The following is a 19,288-nucleotide window of genomic DNA, read 5'->3' on the forward strand; positions in this document are numbered from 1 at the left end:
AGCTACTTAGGAAGGCCCTTTGCAACCAGTGAGACCCTGTTTCAAAATAAAGAAAAATAGGCTGGGGGTATAGCTTGGAGATAGACTGCCCCTGGGTTCCATCCCCAGTACCACACACAAAAAAAGTGATTCTTTAATAATTATGCCCTCTCTTTTCTGGTTCTATTTTCTTGTGCCTATAGTGATCACAAATATCCTACTAGCTAGTTAAGTGCCTGTAGAAATGACAGTCTGCACAAACAGAACTCCATAAACACCTTCCAGCAAGCCAAGCTTCAGTGTATTGACCAGTATTAGTCCATAAGAAAGATCATTCAAATGGAAGATAGTGTCTCAGTGCATGGCAGGAGTAACAGGTGAGGGCACTTCAAAGGCAGAGGTTATCATCTCACTGGTTTTCCAAGTGTTTTCCTTCTTCATGTAAACACATGCCATCTCCCAGCCCTAGGAGATACTTCATTTCATTCTGTCCCCCAGAAGTCTGCGTTAGTAATTCCAACAGGTAATTGAAATGCATCAGATGAAAAGGCCACAATAATAATACACAGGGAGTCCAAAGAAACATTTCTGGAAATGGTCCAGCTTTAGAATGTCTTCAAGCATTCTTTTCATAGCAATGTTTCCAAGCAACCAGGAGTCCCTCTCCTTGATGATTAATAGACACTGGAGCTGAATGGTGGCACCTAGACTAAATCTGGGAAGACTACTGGCAGAGTATTTTTTAAGTGCTCCAGTGGCGCGATCGGTTAGCACGCGGTACTTATACAGAGTATTTTTTTAGTAAACTCTTTCTGCTTGCTACCATACCTAAAATGGACATTCCAAGGCAAGTTTTCTCTATAAACTTTGGCCTAGCTGTCCAGTCACCTATGAGATGTGACACTGGCTTACTCTATGTTGTAGTTACTTTATAAATTGAGACCTTAACATCTTCTCTATGATGTTTTCTTATGGAGCCTTGTAGAGATTCCCTAAATCCAGTTTGAGATTCTTGGAGCATTGATCATTTCCTCCCTTCACCATCACCTTCAACAAATTCAACAAAACAAATCTGAATAAGGTACTTATAAATTTTAATAAGAATAAAACAATCAACAAAAATTACTTGAGAGTAAATGTGTTAACATTTATAACATTACATGATTTCTACATTATATTATCCTGATTGACCAAAAGAAATCATGAGGTATATGATAGCAAATTAAGACTGTAAGAAACAAAAAGAATATTACCCTTTTGAAGTATTTACAGACTGCTTAGACACCTGTAATTTGTTAAGTTTAAAATTAACATACCAAGTACAAGAGCTTTATAGTTTATCATATAAACAACCTGTCATATTTATTAGCCAATTAATAAGTGTCATTTTTCAGTAGTCTTAACTATTAGAATTCTGATATTTTTGTTTTTTGTTAAAACAACAGTGGTTGCAAATAGTTGTCCCTTAGGAAAAGCAAGGGCTGGGGATGTGGCTCAATGGTAGAGTGCTTCCCTACCATGCAAGAGGTCTGGGTTTACTCTCCCCAGTACCAACAACAACAACAACCCCCCCCCAAAAAAAAAGCTTTAAAAATATCAAGGAAAGCAATAAAATTTAAAGATACGCAAAATTAGAAATCATAAAACTAACATAAAAATTCTGAAACCTCAATCGTATGTAATCAAATGTTTGAGCTCAGAGCCATCTACTGGTTGAAATATATTACAAAACACAACTATTGGAGTTTTATTAACAAAAATATAGGGGCTTCTAGTTATAAGAATGTAAAGAATGGGAATGAACATGGGCAAAAATCCTATCTAGCACACTAGTTTTTAAAGGTTTAATAAACGAATCTACTTTTTGACAGGAGATCCAATATGTATAAGAAAGAGCTAACCTATAAAAGCTGAGGTTGGAGACCTCCAACCTCTACTCTCAATAAAAGGATTCACTATGCTAATTAGCCTGAGAAGCAGAAGCCAGGTAGTTTGGGAAATAAAATAACTGTGGTTTGGGAAGAGGTATAATGGGAAAGAATAATATCATCTTTCTCCTGGAGTCATCTTAAACACACTGGTACACAAAATACAGTGGTTAATGGGTAAGAGAAAACGAGAGTCAAGAGTCACCCAAAAAGCTCCAACCTCTTTTCAGAGGCACATAGATTATGTGTTCATCTGATACAACTTTAGAAAACACAGTATAACGTTCCTGAAAATTAAAAAAATAAAATAACACATTTGCTGTTTTACCACAAGCCATTAAGAATTGAGTTTATCTATGTCCTGTGAGCTTTAACCAGCCTCACCCTGGACCGGTCCAGTCTTGGAAATAAAAGTCCAGTTTCAGGTCCCAGCCTCCTCCCTTCAAAAGGACATGTATGTCCATAGAATCGAGGCAAAAAGCAGAGCTCTTCTAGGCCCCTCTCTGTGGCAGAGACCCCCAGCCTGGACAGCAGCTTGTCAGCTAGGTTCGGGGTAACCGGCTGAAGCAAAGTTGCAAAGACTCGCAAACATTCCAGGGCCACATGAAGCACAGTACCCAACCAGGGACCATCAACCGGGCTCTCCCAGTTCAATTTCCATGGTGCATGCCTTTGGACAAAACCATTAGTTTGCCGGACACAGCTGGACACTGCCTCCAGGGCTTTATATATCTGAAAGTTATCGTAGTAGCCTGATACCTGCTTGGGCAAAGTAGTCACGGCACTCACAAGAGCATAATCTTCTGCCTGAGCACGAACTAAGGGCCCCACCAATCCTGGCTCCCTGGGGAAGCAGGTAGTGCAGAAGGCTGGGTAGATGCCAGAAGGATTTATTCTCTTAGCAGTGCATCGGTTCAGAAGACCCCCCAAGGCATCTGCCAACTCAGAGTCCAGCAACTTGACCACCTTTTCATCGTAGTAGTCACAATCCCAGCTGGGAACACCCTGCCGAAGAAGAAAATACCGAAAGCCATCCACAGTATATCGATCAAGGCAGGTTCTGGGATCCACCACGTTGCCCAGGCTCTTTGACATCTTTTGGCCACACACGGTCCAGTGGGAGTGGACATAGATGCGACTTGGTGGGCTCAATCCAGCCCCTAAAAGAAGAGCAGGCCAGTAGATTGCATGAAATTTGAGAATGTCCTTACCTATGACATGAGATGTGGCCGGCCACCAAGATTTGAACTCATCATTTGGGTAGCCAATTATGGTGAGGTAGTTGACCAAGGCGTCCAGCCATACATAAATGGTCTGAGAATCGTCCCCGGGAACCGGAATGCCCCAATGCAAGTGGTTACTCTTGCGAGAAACGGATAGATCCGGCAGCTCCTCCTCCAGCCACTGCAGGACTACTTGATAGAATGGCTCTGGGATGATAGCCTGAGGGTTGCTTCGCAGCCATCGCTGGAGTGGCTCCCGAAACTGGGAAAGCCTGAAGATGTAGTTTTCTTCCTTGGTCCAAGAGACAGGATGCCCGCTCTCAAGAGATATAGGGCACAACTCTCCGGAAGGGCCCGGCTGCCGGCTGACCTTGGCTTCAGGCAGGAAGCACTCATCGGAGGCGCAATACCAACCTTCATAATGCCCTTTGTAGAGCAGACCCCGGGCGTTCAGCACCCCCCAGAAGTGCTGCACAGCCAGCCGGTGCCGGGCCTCCGTGGTGCGGATGAAGTCAGTGTAGGAGATAGCAGCCTCCTGGAAAAGCTGCTGGAACTGAGCAGAGACTCGATCGCACAGCTCGATTGGGGCCAGGCCTGCAGTGGCCGCAGCCTGCTGAATCTTCAGGCCATGCTCATCGGTACCGGTGGAGAATCGCGTGGTGGCGGTGCCCGGAACTCGGAGTCGACGGTAGCGGCACAGGGCGTCCGCTAGGAGCACCGAGTACAGGTGCCCGATGTGCGGTGCCGCGTTCACATAGAAAATGGGTGTGGTGAAACAGGCGCGAGCATCGTTGCGGGGATTCAGAGAGCCGGAACTGCAGTGGCGGTGGCCAGCGCCCTGCAGGAGACAGACCCAGACCCTGCCAGCCCCGGTGCGTCCTACCAGCCTCCCGACAGTTACTCGCAGCATAGCGCGCGCCGGCCCGAAGCCCTGGAGGCGGCGTCCCGGAAGCACGTGTGGTTGGCGCATGCGCAGACGGGCCGCACCGCCTCTTCCGGCCGGAGAGCCAATAGAGTGCGCGGGCGCCCGCCCCCCGCCCACCCCCCTACGTCCCTCCCTCCCTCCCGCCGGCTCGCAGACCGCGCTCGCTGGGCTCCGGGGCAGCCGCGGAGGGCGCGGTTCGCTGCCGGGTTAGGGGAGGTGGTGCAAGGCCAGTCTACCGCTGTAACGTCTTGATTGTCTCGCTTTCAGTGATTTTACATTTATGGATCTGGTTTTCTTTCTAGGCTAACATTGTTAGACACGGAGTATGGCCTCTACATATACCCTAGTTGATAGCTGAAATGTCATATAAATTTAATCTGAATCTGGAAGGGGGCACTAAAGAACTGAAAAAGTAAGAAATTTTTTTTGTCTAAACACAGCATTTGCTGAATCAGCAAGAGGTATATTTACGATCTGCCAAGTCCTTTCCAAAGGCTACTGAGATCCAGTGAGGTGAATGCAGTGTTAGTGCTGTGCACATAAGGAGGAATTAATTTTTAAACATTTCTCAAAAGTAGTAAATAATTTTCCTTTAAAATGGTCTAGAAGTTCTTCTATAAGTGTTTACCAATTTGGCTTTTGCTTACAAATCTCTAGCTTTTGGGAAGAGCACAGAATTGGATTATTGTTAAATTCTAGTTCCTAATCCACCTTTTTCTTCGGTCTGTAAGTAGCCCCCCCCCCCCGTTTAAATAGGATTAAATAATATATATTTGCCGGGCGTGGTGGCGCACGCTTGCAATCCCAGCGCTTGGGAGACTTGTAATTCCTGCGCTTGGGAGGCTGAGACGGGAGGATTGTGCAGGTTCGAAGCCAGCCTCCTCTGTTTAGTGAGGCTCTCAGCAAATAAGTGATACCCTATTTCCAAATAAAATATAAAATAGGTCTGGTAGTGTAGCCCGGAGGTAGAAACCCCCTGGGTTCCATCCTCTGCACCACAAATAAATAAATAACATATGTTTAAATAATATATGTGTACATATACGTGTGTGTATGTTTAATGCTAAAATGGAATGGAACACCTGTGAAACCAAAACCCAACCTAAGTACTAGAAGTGGTTCTCAATAGTATTTCTCCGAAATAGCCATCCCAGCAACACCTGGAACGTTATATTTTTAGGCCCTATTATCTAGGAGTTTTTTGTTTGTTTTATTTTGTTTTTGCAGTGCTGGAGATTGAACCCAGGGGCATTCTACCTCTGAGCTACACCCTCAGCCTGATTTTATTTTTATTTTATTTATTTTTTTTTTTTGAAACAGGGTCTCCTTGGGTTGCTGGGAATCTCACCACTGGCTGAGGCTGTCCTCCAACCTGTGATCCTCCTGTCTCAGCCTCCCAAGTACTGGGATTACAGACATGCACCACCAAGCCCCACTTATCTAGGTTTTTTGTTTGGTTTTGTGGGGGGGGGGTGCTGGGGGTGGAACCTAGAGGCTTTCTACCTCCAGGCTACACTCCCAGACCTATTTTATATTTTATTTGGAAACAGGGTCTCTCTAAGTTGCTGAGAGCCTCACTAAGTAGCTGAGGCTGGCTTCAAACCTGTGCTATCCTCCTGTCTCAGCCTCCCAAGCATGGGGATTACAAGCGTGCACCACCACACCTGGCTTTATCTAGGTTTTAATGAAGCTTTCCAGGTGATTTGATGCTCATTAAAATTTGAGAACCACTGAACTAAAAAATTAGTATGATTTGGATATATATGCTGGTTTTCTTGTGCTCTTATCTTTCTCAAAGTACTGTCCTGAATTTTGTATTTGTGCATTCAAGTTATCACACATACAGTACATTTCAGTAACATATCATTTGATTTTGCTTATATTTAAACATTCTAAAAAAGATAAAACTACATGTAGTCTTTCACTTTTTTACTCAACATGTTGTTACTAAAATTTATCCATGTTGGATGTAACCAGGGTTCATTCAATTTGGCGTATAATGTGTGAATGGAGACATATGGTAACTTGTATCTGATTTCTGGGGATATGGAATGCAGATTGTTGAACTCTCTGTAGGAGGTACAAAAGGTAAAACAGTATCTATTGAGTATTCAGTTACTCTGCTTTATTTGATCCAACACTTTTAGAAGGGCACAGGAAAAGGATGGTAAACCTTAAAACCAGACTGTATATACAGCACCCTCCAGAACTAGAAGACAAACCTGACTGACAAGTCAACTTCTCCAGCAATTCTTTCAAATTGTGTTTCCATTGAAACATTGAGTCAATGCTTCAGCTTATAAGCATGACTGATATTTTTCTCTCATCTTAAAAAATAAATTCTCAGCCCCCACAATGGCTCCATTTCTTTCCTTCCATGTAGAACAGAATTCCTTAAAAGAAGTGGCTATTGATACATACAAATGATTCAAGTTTCTTGCTCTTAGAAACATTACTGCTAAACCCACTTGTTGGCACATGCTTTTAATACCTGTATGTGGTAGACAGAGACAGGAGGATTGCAGGTTTATAGCCAGCCTCAGCAATTTAGGGAGGCCTTCCACAACTTAGACCCTTGTTTCAAAATAAAAAATAAAATAAGTCTGGGGTGTAGCTCAATGGTAGACTGTCCCTGAGTTCAATCCCCAGTACTGCATGTAAAAAAAAGAAAAGAAAAGAAGAAAAAGAGTATGCTATTAGCTTTCTTGTTTATGTTTCCTGGTACCTATGTGCTAAAGTTTCTCTTAAATACATGCCTGGGATTGAAATTATGGTCTCACAGAGGATGTGAATATCCAATTTTACAGGTTGTCTTCCAACATGGTAAAATAAATGTTCATACCCATCAGCAACATTTCCTGGAAAAGATCTCTCCAATACTTGATATTTCCAGTCTTCCTCACTCCCGCCAGTCAAATGTGTATAACATGTTATTTCCCCAGTGTTCACAATAGCCAAAAAGTGGAAGCAGCTTAGATGTTCATCATCTGATAAGTGGGCTAACAAAGATGGTTATCCATACAGTGGAATATTATTCAACCATAATTAAGTACTGATACATGTAAACATACGTATAAATCTTTTTATTTTTTTTATTTTTGAGGTACTGGTAATGAAACCCAAGGCCATTCTATCTCTGAGCATACCCCCAACACTATTTTTTTCTTTTTACTTAGAAAGCATCTCACTCAGTTACGGAGGGCCTCAGTAAGTAGCTGAGGCTGACCACCAACCTTCGATCCTCCTGTTTCAGTCTCCCAAGTACTGGGATCACAAGTATGCACCACCATGCCTAGCCAAATCTTTTTAAAAATATGTTAAGTACAATTACAGCATACCGAGCCGGGCGTGGTGGCGCACGCTTGTAATCCCCGTGCTTGGGAGGCTGAGACAGGAGGATCGCATGGGTTCAAAGCCAGCCTCAGCTACTTAGTGAGGCTTTCAGCAACTTAGCGAGACCCTGTTTCCAAATAAAATATAAAAAAGGTCTGGGAGAATAGCCCGGAAGTAGAAAGCCTCTGGGTTCCACCCCCCAGTACCACCAAAAAAAAAAAAAAAAAAAAAAAAAATTACAGCATACCAATAAAGGATTCATAAAATAATAAAAATATGTTAAATAAGATAAATAGACACAAAAGTCCTTGTATTATATGACTGTTACATGAAATATCCAGAAGAGGCAAATGTGTAGAGACTGAATGACGAAGGGAAGTGGTTGCAATAGAGTGGAAGAAAATCGGAATGGAGAGACTGAATGCTCAGTGGATATGGGGTTTCTTCTTGGAGTTTCTTCTTTTATCTACAACTAGATAGTGGTGTCATTATACAACATTATGCATGTTCTAAATGCCACTGAATTGTAAACCCTAAAATGCCTAAAATGGTAAATTTTATATTTTTGTATGCTTTACTACCATGTCTTAAAATGTTGTCTCACTGTGGTCTTGATTTAAACTTCTTTAAATATAAGGGAGGTTAGCCAGGTGTGGTGGCACATGCTTGTAATCCCAGCGCTTGGGAGGCTGAGACAGGAGGATCGCACAGGTTCGAAGCCAGCCTCAGCTACTTAGTGAGGCTCTCAGCAACTTAGTGAGACCCTGTTTCCAAATAAAGTATTAAAAAAAGGTCTTGGAGTATAGCCCGGAGGTAGAAAGCCTCTGGGTTCCACTTCCAGTACCGCCAAAAGAAAAATAAATAAATAAATACATAAATAAATAAATAAATAAATAGGAGGTTGAGCATCTCCTTATCTATTAATAATCCATATATGTTTCTTTGCTCTGACATGCCTACTTATATTTCGTACAAATATATTATTTTTAAATGGCCTAGAAGTTCTAGAAAAAGTTATATATACTATGTCTGTTTTTCTATTGACTTGTCTGTCTCCAAGAGTTCTTTTATTATACATCATAGTGAGGTTCAAAGTGATACAAACATACATGTGCCCAGAACTGGCTCTATTTCCCCCTGCAGTTCTCCTGTTTCAGCCTCCCAGGTATTGGGGTTATAGGCATGTGCCACCACACCCAGCTCTTCTTGGTTTGGGGTTTTTTTTTTTTTTTTCCAGTGCTCGGGTGGAACCCAGGAGCATTCTACCTCTGAGCTACACCCCCAGCCCTATTTTTTATTCTTCCTTTTTTTTTTTTTAATTTTTTGGTGGAACTGGGGGTGGAACCCAGGGGCTTTCTACCTCCGGGCTATACTCCCAGACCTATTTTATACTTTATTTGGAAACAGGGTCTCACTAAGTTGCTGAGAGCCTCACTCAGTAGGTGAGGCTGGCTTCGAACCTGTGTGATCCTCCTATTTCAGCCTTTCAAGCACTGGGATTACAAGTGTGTGCCACCACACCCAGCTTTTGTTCTTTATTTTAAAACACAGTCTCACTAAGTTGAAGAGGGGCTCACTAAGTAGCCGAGGCTAGCCAAGAACCTGCAATCCTCCTGTCTCAGCCTCCCAAGTACTAGAATTACAAGCATGCACCACCATGCTTGATTCATCTTCTTATATTTTTAATACAGTTTCTTTATTGGCTGATATTTTGCAAATATCAACTTCCAATTTATATCTCATCTTTCCACTTTATTTACTTACTCATTTATATGCTACCAGGAACTGAGCCCAGGGTCTCATAGGCTGATGAGAGTCTTGCTACTTGCTGAGGGTGTCCTCAAACCTGCAATCCTCCTGTCTCAGCCTCCCAACTACTAGAATTACAAGCATGCACCACCAAACCCAGCTTCATCTTTCTACTTTAAAGAGTCTTCATAGCCGGGCGTGGTGGCGCACGTTTGTAATCCCCGCGCTTGGGGGGCAGAGACAGGAGGATCGCGCAGGTTCAAAGCCAGCCGCGCACGCTGGCTTAGGAGACCCTGTTTCCAAATAAAAATGTAAAAATAGGTCTGGGAGTGTAGCCCGGAGGTAGAAGGGCTTCCAGGAACCCCTGTACCACCAAAAAAAAAAAAAAAAAGAGTCTTCATAAAGCCGGGCGTGGCGGCGCACTCTTGTAATCCCCGCGCTTGGGAGGCGGAGACAGGAAGATGGTGCAGGCTCGAAGCCAACCGTGCTGGCTTAAGAGACCCTGTTTCCAAATTTTAAAAAGTATAAAAATAGGTCTGGGAGTGTAGCCCAGAGGCAGAAGGGTTTCCAGGAACCCCAGTACCACCAAAAAAATTTTTAAAAAAAGAATCTTCATAAATAGTTCTTAGTTTTAATATAATAGAATGGTTTTTTTTGTTTTTTTTTTGTTTTGCGGTACTAAGGATGAAACCCAAGGGCATAATACATCCAAGCTACACTCCCAGCCTATTTTATTTTATTCTTTATTTTGAAATAAGGTACACTGAGTTGCAAACGGCCTCTCTAAGTAGCTGAGGCTGTCCTCGAAACACAATCCTCCTATCTCAGCCTCCCGACTGGGATTACAAGCATGTGCCACCACACCTGGCTATAATAGAATTTATTACTACTTATGCTTATCATTTTTTCTTAAAAACACTTGTATTCTGAGTTTAGAATAGATATACATATTTTCATTTAAAAGTATAAAGTGTTTTGTTTTGCAATTTAAAATTTTTATGTAGAATTGTCCTTTTTTTCCTGGGAATTGACCTAGAGCCTTGCCCATGCTAGATAACCACTCTACCACTGAGCTACTCCCCCAGACCTAGAATTGACATTTTTGTATATAATAAGAGAAAGGAGCTGAGCATGGTAGCACACTCTTGTAATCCCAGTATTCAGGAGACTGAGACTAGAGGATCACAGTTCGTGGACAGTCTCAGCTACTTGGTGAGGCCCTCTGCAACTCAGTGAGACCCTCTTTCAAAATAAATTTAAAAAATAGGGCAGGAGGTGTAGCTCAGAGATTGAATGCCCCTGGGTTCCATCTCCAGACCAGCAAAAAAAAAAAAAAAAAAAAAAAGAGCTGGACATGGTGGCACATGCTTGAAATCCTCACGCTTGGAAGGCAGAGACAGGAGGATCACACAGGTTCGAAGCCAGCCTTGCTGGTTTAAGAGACCCTGTTTCCAAATAAAATGTAAAATAGGTCTGGGAGTGTAGCCCAGAGGTAGAAGGTTTCCATCCCCAGTACCACCAAAAGGGGAGGGAGGGAGGGAAGGAGGGAGGGAGAGAGAGAAGGAGGAGGAGGAAGAGGAGGAGGAGGAGGAGGAGGAGGAGGAGGAGGAGGAGGAGGAGGAGGAGGGAGAAAGAAATAGAAGGGGATCCAATATTTTTCCTATATGACTAACTAGTTGTCCCCGGTCCATTTCTTTCTTCATGGATCTGCCAAGCCATCTTTGTTATATGGTAAATTTCCATACACAAGTTTGTTTCTAGGTTCTCTGTTCTGCTGCATTAGCTAATTTGTGCCTTATTAAAAAACAGTTTTAATTACTATAGCTTTTTGCTAAATCTTCATATACAAAGAAATAATTTCTCTTCCTTAATTTCCTTCAGGAAAAATTTCACTCTTGGCCCTTTTATCTTCTACATAGAATATTAAAATCAACTTGACAAATTTCATACAAAAGACTTGATGGAATTTAGGTAGGCACTTCATTAAATCTATAGCTCAATGACAGACCCAATGGCTGGGAAAGACTGACATATTTACAATATTAAATGTTCCAAAAATAACCATTAATATCTTTCCATCTAAGCTCCTTTACTGCTGTTTAGTAAAGTTTTATAATTTTGGAAATACTAGTCTGGCTTAATATTTCAATAGATTTATTCCTAGAAAACATGTAACTTACTTATAATGTAAATGGTGCCATTTTTTGAGAATTTTTTTCATCATTACCAATGTTTGAAACTGATAAAAAAAAAAATAAGTTGTTCTGTTTGGAGAAAGGGTAGAGAGAAACCCAGAGCCCTGCCTGCTCAAAGCCCCCTCTTCACCAACACTCTCACTGCTTTAGAACCAGAGAGTGCTGCCATACCCAGTTTGAAACTAATGATCTACAAGAATAAAAGCCGGGTGTGGTGGTGCACACTTGTAATCCCAGCATTTGGGAGGCTGAGACAGGAGGATCGCAGGTCTATGGCCAGCCTCAGCTATTTAGTGAGGTCCTCTGCAACTTAGTGAGACCCTGCCTCAAAATAAAAGATAACATAGGGCTGAGGGTATGGCTCAGAGGTAGAATGCCCTTGGGTTCCATCCCCAGTATTACATACACACACACACAAAAAAAAAAAAAAAAATAGAATAAACAGTTAAGAACAATCAATAATTTTGTTCTAAAAAGGTAAAGTTATAGCCAGGCGTGGTGGCGCACGCTTGCAATCCCCGCGCTTGGGAGGCGGAGACAGGAGGATCGCGCAGGTTAAAAGCCAGCCGCGGGCGCTGGCTTAGGAAACACTGTTTCTAAATAAAAATATAAAATAGGTCTGGGAGTGTAGCCCGGAGGTAGAAGGGCTTCCAGGAACCTCAGTACCACCAAAAAAAAAAAAAAAAAAAAAAGGTAAAGTTATTGGGCTGAGGATGAAGCTTGGTGTTAGAATACCTGCTTAGCATGTACAAGGCTCTGGGTTTCTCAGCAACAAATAAGAAAATGAAAAGAAAAATGTTGTTATTGTTGAACTGAAAAATTACAAAGCCATAAGCGGACAGCCTCAGCTGAGACAGGAGGATAGCGCAGGTTCGAAGCCCCTCACTGGCTTAAGAGACCCTGTTTCCAAATAAAAATATAAAATAGGTCTGGGAGAGTATAGCCCAGAGGTAGAAGGGTACCATCCCAAGTACCACCAAAAAAAAAAAATAGGGCTGAGGGTATAGCTCAGAGGTTGGATGCCCCTGGTTCCATCCCCAGTACTGAAAAACAACAACAAAAACCTTGCCTAGTAACTCTCACAACACTATGCTACCAATTATGGAGAACATTTTCATAAGCCTCATTTATTAATCAAGGACTAAGTGATACCATACTAGAACATAGACAAGAATGATAAGACTACTCTATTGTTTCTAGCTAGAGAGATAAGATTTAATAATCCATCATATTTAGCCTGCACTTGGTGAAATTCCATTTACAATACGGAACTGAAAACTACTTCTGAAATCTATCACTGGCCGCATACAAATATAATCCAATACAGAAAAAGTGACCAGTGTTGGAGGATATTTATTCTAAAAGTTTAACCTAACTACCTAATTACAAGCCAGGGAAACTTGACTGGTAAAATGATTCTCTATGGAAACAATTATATTTGTGACAGTTGCATTTCAGAGTGGAAGAGAATTGACTTAGATTTATATTTTACCCTTTGTGCTGCAACTGCCAGATGAATCAGAGTTAAACAAGAAGAATGGGACAGAGAGGTGGACCAGGAGGATTTTTAGACAGTGAAACTTGTGTATACTGTAATGGTAGGTATATGTAATTATACATATGTCAAAACCTACAGAATGAACAATCAAGAGTGAACCCTAATGTCAACTATGAACATTGTTGATAGCAATGTGTCAACATTGGCTCATCAGTTGAAACACTTACCACTGTGGTACTGATGTGGATATTGAGAGAAGCTGTGGATATGTGGAAAAAGGGGCTATAAGAGAATTACTTTCTTTTATACTTACTTTTATAAGAAAGTATACTATACTTTCTGCTCAGTTTTGGTACAAATATAAACACTTTTTTTAAAGTAACGTTCATTAATTTTTATTAATTTTTAAAAACTAAGGGAAACATACAAAAAAAACCAGCAGCTACTTCGGAACAAAGTCCAGCTGCTTGAGACACTGAGGCAGGAGATGGTTTGAGCACAGGCGTTTAAGGCCAGCCAGGGAAAAAGTAAGACCTTGTCTCTTTCTCACTCTCTCTCTTTTGTTGTTTTGTTGTTGTTTGGTTTGGTTTTTGTTGTTGTTTTTTGTTTTTGATGGTGGGGGGATGAAAACCAGAAGTGTTCTACCTCTGAGCTATACCCCCAGACCTAGTGGGGTTTTTTTCTTTTTTTTTTTTTTTTATTTTTGAAATAGGGTCTCACTAACTTGGCAAGGTCATTTTCAAACCTGAGATCCTCCTGTCTCAGCCTTTCAAGTACTGGGATTACAGGAATATACCACCATACTCAGCTAAGACTATTTCTCTTAATAAAATTAAAGTATAGGCCGGGCATGGTGGCGCATGCTTGTAATCACAGCATTTGGGAGGTTGAGATCAGAGGGTCGAGGTTCACGGACAACCTCAGCTACTTAGCAACGCCCTTTGCAACTCAGTGAGACACTGTTTCAAAAAAAAAAAAAAAATTAGGGCTGAGAGTGTAGCTCTGAGGTAGAATGCCCCTGGGCCCCAGTACCACACACACAAAATTAAAGTATAAGTTGGAATGTAGCTGGGTGTGACAGTGCTTGCCTAGCATAGATGAAGCCTTGGAGTCAATCCCCAGTACCACAAAAATAAATAAATAGTAATAACTTAAAACCCAGAAAACAGAGTATTTATTCCAAAAGGAAGAACACAGTGTTGAGGAAATGTAAATTACTAAGGACAAAATGGAGATAGAAAAATATTTGGATGAAAGTATCTTTGGATGAAAAATATACAAGTAAATCTGGTGTGGTGGTACATACCTGTAATCCCAGTACTTGGGGGGGGGGGAGGCGCTGAGACAGGAGGATCTCAAATTTAAGGACAGCCTGGAAAATTTAGCCCTGTTTAAAAATAAAAAGGGCTGGGGGTGTAGCTCAGTGATAGAGCACCCTTAGGTTCAATCCTCAGTACCAAAAAAATATATGTCTATAGGCCGGGTGTGGTGGCACACGCTTGTAATCCCAGGGCTTGGGAGGCTGAGACAGGACTGGGAGTATAGCCCAGAGGTAGAAAAACCCCTGGGTTCCATGCCCAGTAGCACAATATATATATTGTTGTATGTATTAAGGAAGTATAGGGCAAGACATGTAAACACCAACCAAAGCTTAAGATATATGTTAATACCCTAAATCGCTTTATGACCAATCATAAGTTTATTCAAGTAATATAAGTGAATTTTAGACATTAGAATGCATTTTCTCTGCTTATTGGCTTACTCTCTGGTTTTTCCTATTTTTTCCTGTTCTTTTCTTTTTTGTAACTGGTATTGAATCCCAGGGGCATTCTACCTCTGAAGTACACACCTACCCCTTTTTATTTTTTTATTGTGAAACAGAGCCCCTCTAAATTGCTGAGGTTGGTTTTGAACCTGAGATCTTTCTGTCTCTGCCTCCTAAGTACTGGGATTACGGGTGTGCACAGGACAGAGCCACCATGCCTAGCTCTGCTTATTACTTTCTAACTGATATTCTTGTATGTAAGCTATTTGACCGTTTACAAAGGAGAATCTACGTATTTAGGAAATAATCCAAAGTGGGTGTTGTGGTTTGAATATTCTTGTTCTCTAGAAAAGTTCATGTATTGGCAATGCAAATGCAAAAAAAAAAAAGTTCAAAGATGAAATAATTGAATAATAGGGCGTAATTGGGTGCAATTATAGGCAGGTAATATGTGGCCAGGGAGGTGGGTCACTGGGGTGTGGCCTTGAGTAATATACAAACCCCCATCCCTTCCCCTTGCTCTCTCTCTCTGCTTCTCACCACCATACCTGAAGCTCTGCAGACATGATCAGGACTAACATGGACTGAAACCTCCAGAATTGCAATCAGATATGTCTTCCTTCCAGTAAGTTGTGGTTATCAGGTATTTTGGATCACAGCAGGGAAAATCCTAACTGAAGCTGGGAGTGGTGGCACAGGCCTGTAATCCCAGTATTTGAGAGGCTGAAACAGGAGGATCGCAAGTTCAAAGACAGCCTCAAGCAGTAGTGAGATTCTCCTCAACCTAGCGAGACCCTATTTCCAAATAAGAAATAAAATTTGTCTGGGGGTATAGCTCGTACATAGAATGCCTCTGGGTTCAACAACCACAAAAATAAATAAAAGTAAAACCCTAACAGAAACTGTGTTGGGCTGGGGGTAATAATCTTTACAAAAATCCTCACCAAAAAAACTTAAAAATAACCAGAATGTTACTTGTGAATAATTATATTAATGCAGTGAAATCTCTTATACAGTCACCCCTTGGATCCACAGAGGATTGCTTTCAAGATCCTTGGCAAATTTCAAACTCTAAGGATGTGCATGCCCATTATATGAAATAGCATAATATATGCACATAACCTATGTACTTCATCCTGTGTATATATATATATAATTATATATATATATATATAATTTTTTTTTTTGCGGGTCTGGGGATGGAACCCAGGAGCATTCAACCTCCGAACTACAGCCCCTGCCCTATTTTTTATTCTTTATTTTGAAACCGGGTCTCACTGAGTTGCAGAGGGCCTCTCACTAAGTAGCTGAGGCTGTCCGCGAACCACAATCCTCCGGTCTCAGCCTCCCGAATGCTGGGATTACAAGCGTGCACCACCATGCCCTGCTCATCCTGTATATATTTTAAATCATCTCTAGATTATGTGTAATTCCTAATATTAGGTGTTATATGTAAATTTTATGTATATAGCTGTTATATTGCACTTCAAGGGGAATAATGACAAGAAGAAAATCTGTTTATGTTCAGTACAGATTGTATATATTTATATATTTTCTATCCAAAGTTAGTTGATTACAGATGTGGAACCTGCAGATACAGAGAACCAACTATAGTTGTTAAAATAACAGGATGCCTGCTTTACTGATAAATGAACATTTTTTTAATTTTGTTTTGTTGGAATTTTGGAGAAACAACTGCCTAAGCAGTTGCTCAGTTCTGAACTTAAGAAGCCATAGTTTCTTTGACTAATGACAAAAAAATTTCTTTAACAATGTGCCATGTCCATTCATTCGGTGAGTCATTCGCTATTCACTGGACAACCGCATTACCATCCTAACACGTCTGTCTTCATTTCAGCTCCATTTAAAAGCATCTTCCTCAAGGAAGCCCCAGGGAGATATCTAAAATGCAAACTGATGTTACTTGTCTTCTTCAAACTACTCATTTGATTTTTTTTTTAATTTGACTCCCTTTTATTGCATACAAAATAAAGTCCAAATTCCCTTTATATGGCACAAAAAGCCCACTTCAGCTTAGCCCTCTCCTCCTTTCAGCTTGGTCTTTTTTCACACTTTATGTTCCAGTACTTCTCTGCTGCTTCATGGTCCTTAGACACACCATGCTATTTCTATGATTCTGTGACTTGGTCCATGTTTTCCCCCCCTCAGGCACATGCTCTGCATTTTGTATTTTTCTTACATAGACTCATCCTAAAAACAGTTCAGATACCATCCTCTAAGCTGAGTAAAGGCCTCTTCCTGGGCATAGTGACATCTTATGTATACTTCTATCTCAACAGCTACAAAACTATTGTAATTGTCTGTTCCTAAATCTGTCTTCCCCCATTTAACTGTAAGTTTCTTTAGAGAAGAAGACTATCATCATTTTATGTAACTAGCTCAGAATGTGGCAGACACTTTATAAACATAATGGGTACTTAATAATCTTCCATTTACTTCCCAGTACAAATTCTTGTTAGAATTCATATCATATTATCCAGGCATGGTGGCGCATGTTATGCTTGTAATTCTAGTACTTGGGAGGCTGAACAGGAGAATCACAGGTTCGCCGCCAGCTTCAGCTACTTAGTGAGGCCCTCTGCAACTTAGTGGAACCCTGTTTCAAAATAAAGAATAAAAAATAGGGCTGGGGGTATAGCTCGGAGGTTGAACGCCCCTGGGTTCAATCCCCAGTACTCTCCAAAAAAATTCATATCCTATAACAAAAATTGTGTGCTAAATCATTTACCCTAAAATAACAATTTTATGGCAAATGATTGGATGTCTTTAATGTCTCCAAAACAAGAAGTTTAATAATTACTTATATTGCCAGGCATAATTGTACATGCCTGTGACACCCCTGACTCTGAAGGCTGAGACAGAAGGAGTGCAGATTCCAGGCCAACCTTAGCAATTTAGTGAAATCCTCAGCAACATAGTGAGACCTATTTCAAAATAAAGTATAAAAAAGGCTGAAGATGTAGCTCAGTAGTAGCATTCCTGGGTTCAATCCCCAGTACCACAAAGAAAAAAAATAAAAATAAAGACAGAAGGAAAAGGCAAAAGGTGATAGTGTCTACAAAGTAAATCGCCTACCCCCCTTTTGAGGGTTTTTAAGCACACTTCAAAGTAATTGAAAAATCTTTTAACGCTGGTATTCTCTGGAATCTCAAATATGATCAGGGTTTAGTTTGTAAATAATGGGAGTGATGGCAGAATCACTTCCTTCCCAGTACTACCACCTGTTTTCCAATGTACACACATTAATAAATGTACTTTGTTCTCTTCTCTAGCCATGGTGTTAAGGAGGATTGTGCAGGCTCGAAGCCAGCCTCGCTGGCTTAAGAGACCCTGTTTCCAAATAAATAAATAAAAATAGGTCTGGGAGTGTAGCCCGGAGGTAGAAGGGCTCCCAGGAATCCCCCCCCCAAAAAAAGTATCTCCTTCAGCCTTCATAACAAGCCTGTGAAGTAAATACTGTTATTAACCCCATTTTAGAGGGAAGGAGATTGAAACTTGAAGAGGTCAAGTAACTTACCCAAGATCCTATATGTAGTCTTAATCAGGATTTGAACCCAGACAATATGATTCCAGTATTCATAGTTTTGATGAGCGTACCATACTAACTGGTCTGTACATGGTTAAATGCAATGAATAGGGTCTCATTACAACTTGTCCATTATACATTTTTCCTGACCTCAAATAAATGGAATTTATAAAACTGAATAAAGCAAGTTGTTAGAGTTTCATTTTTTAATTAAGGATACTTTGAAACTTGTAGAAGTGTTGTATTATAATTATTATCATAAGTACTATAATAGCAGTGTTTAAAATTACTTAAGAATCTTGGGAAAACCAATTCCTCATATAACTGTTTCTCTTTGCAATTAAATAAAGTCTTTTTATGAAAATATTTTAATGTGAACTTTTATGATTGGTGGTTTTAATCAGCATATGATTTTTTTCCAGCAAAAAGAAACTCCGTGGAGAAAGAAATCTTCAGAAGTCCTCCCTGAAGTGCTCTCTTTCTCTCTTTACTTTTTTCCTTTTGGTCTCCAGAAACAGTTTTTTCATAAAGCTCACTTCCTTTCTGGAAATGATTTTTCTTTCCAACCATGTTAAGAATCAATCTCTCTCTCTCTCTCTCTCTCTCTCTCTCTCTCTCTCTCTCTCTCTCTCTCTCGCTCTCCCTCTCTCTCATTTTCTGGGTAGTAGCAGAGAGAAAGGAGGGTGGGTGCAAGATAGCGGAGAAAGAAAACAGAAAAAGAATTGTATGTCACTGCCTGAATATGCCTTTAACTTGTAGATAATTACATCCAAGTTGCACTTTTGCCTTTTTATTTCCGTTTTGGACACCTCTTTTATCATCCAGCCAACTGGGATAGACAAAGCATTGTCGGTGCCCTGAGCGACAGAGCCCTGGTAGGGGGCTGGCTGGCTGTAAATTGACGTGGCATGGAAATTCTCTGCTAAGTTGTAGCAGCTTGCATGTAGATCAAGCCCAGCCTCCCGGAGCTGTAGCTTAATCATGGGCTCAGTGACTTTACAGAAAAATGGATAGAAAAGGTCTTCAGCTCTTTTATTTGGACCCCAGCGTTTTCATTTTGGGTGTCGATGATTTTGATGAAATTCAAATCAAAACAGTTAGGTCTGTAACTCTCTTTTTGCAGCTTAAGCAACAGAATTTGCTGTT

General features: G+C 40.9%; 1 protein-coding gene across 1 annotated transcript; it reads right to left on the reverse strand.

The window, feature by feature from the left end:
• Positions 1-2,261: 2,261 nt before the first annotated feature.
• On the reverse strand, positions 2,262-19,125 carry MARS2 (methionyl-tRNA synthetase 2, mitochondrial; the record flags this gene model as incomplete). Its single annotated transcript, XM_080689355.1, is given in 3 exon segments — positions 2,262-4,115; positions 4,117-4,176; positions 18,910-19,125. Coding segments are annotated over 3 exon segments (2,130 nt in total).
• Positions 19,126-19,288: the final 163 nt, after the last annotated feature.

This window comes from Muscardinus avellanarius (assembly GCF_963383645.1).
Source record: "Muscardinus avellanarius genome assembly, chromosome: 2".
NCBI lineage: Eukaryota > Metazoa > Chordata > Mammalia > Rodentia > Gliridae > Muscardinus > Muscardinus avellanarius.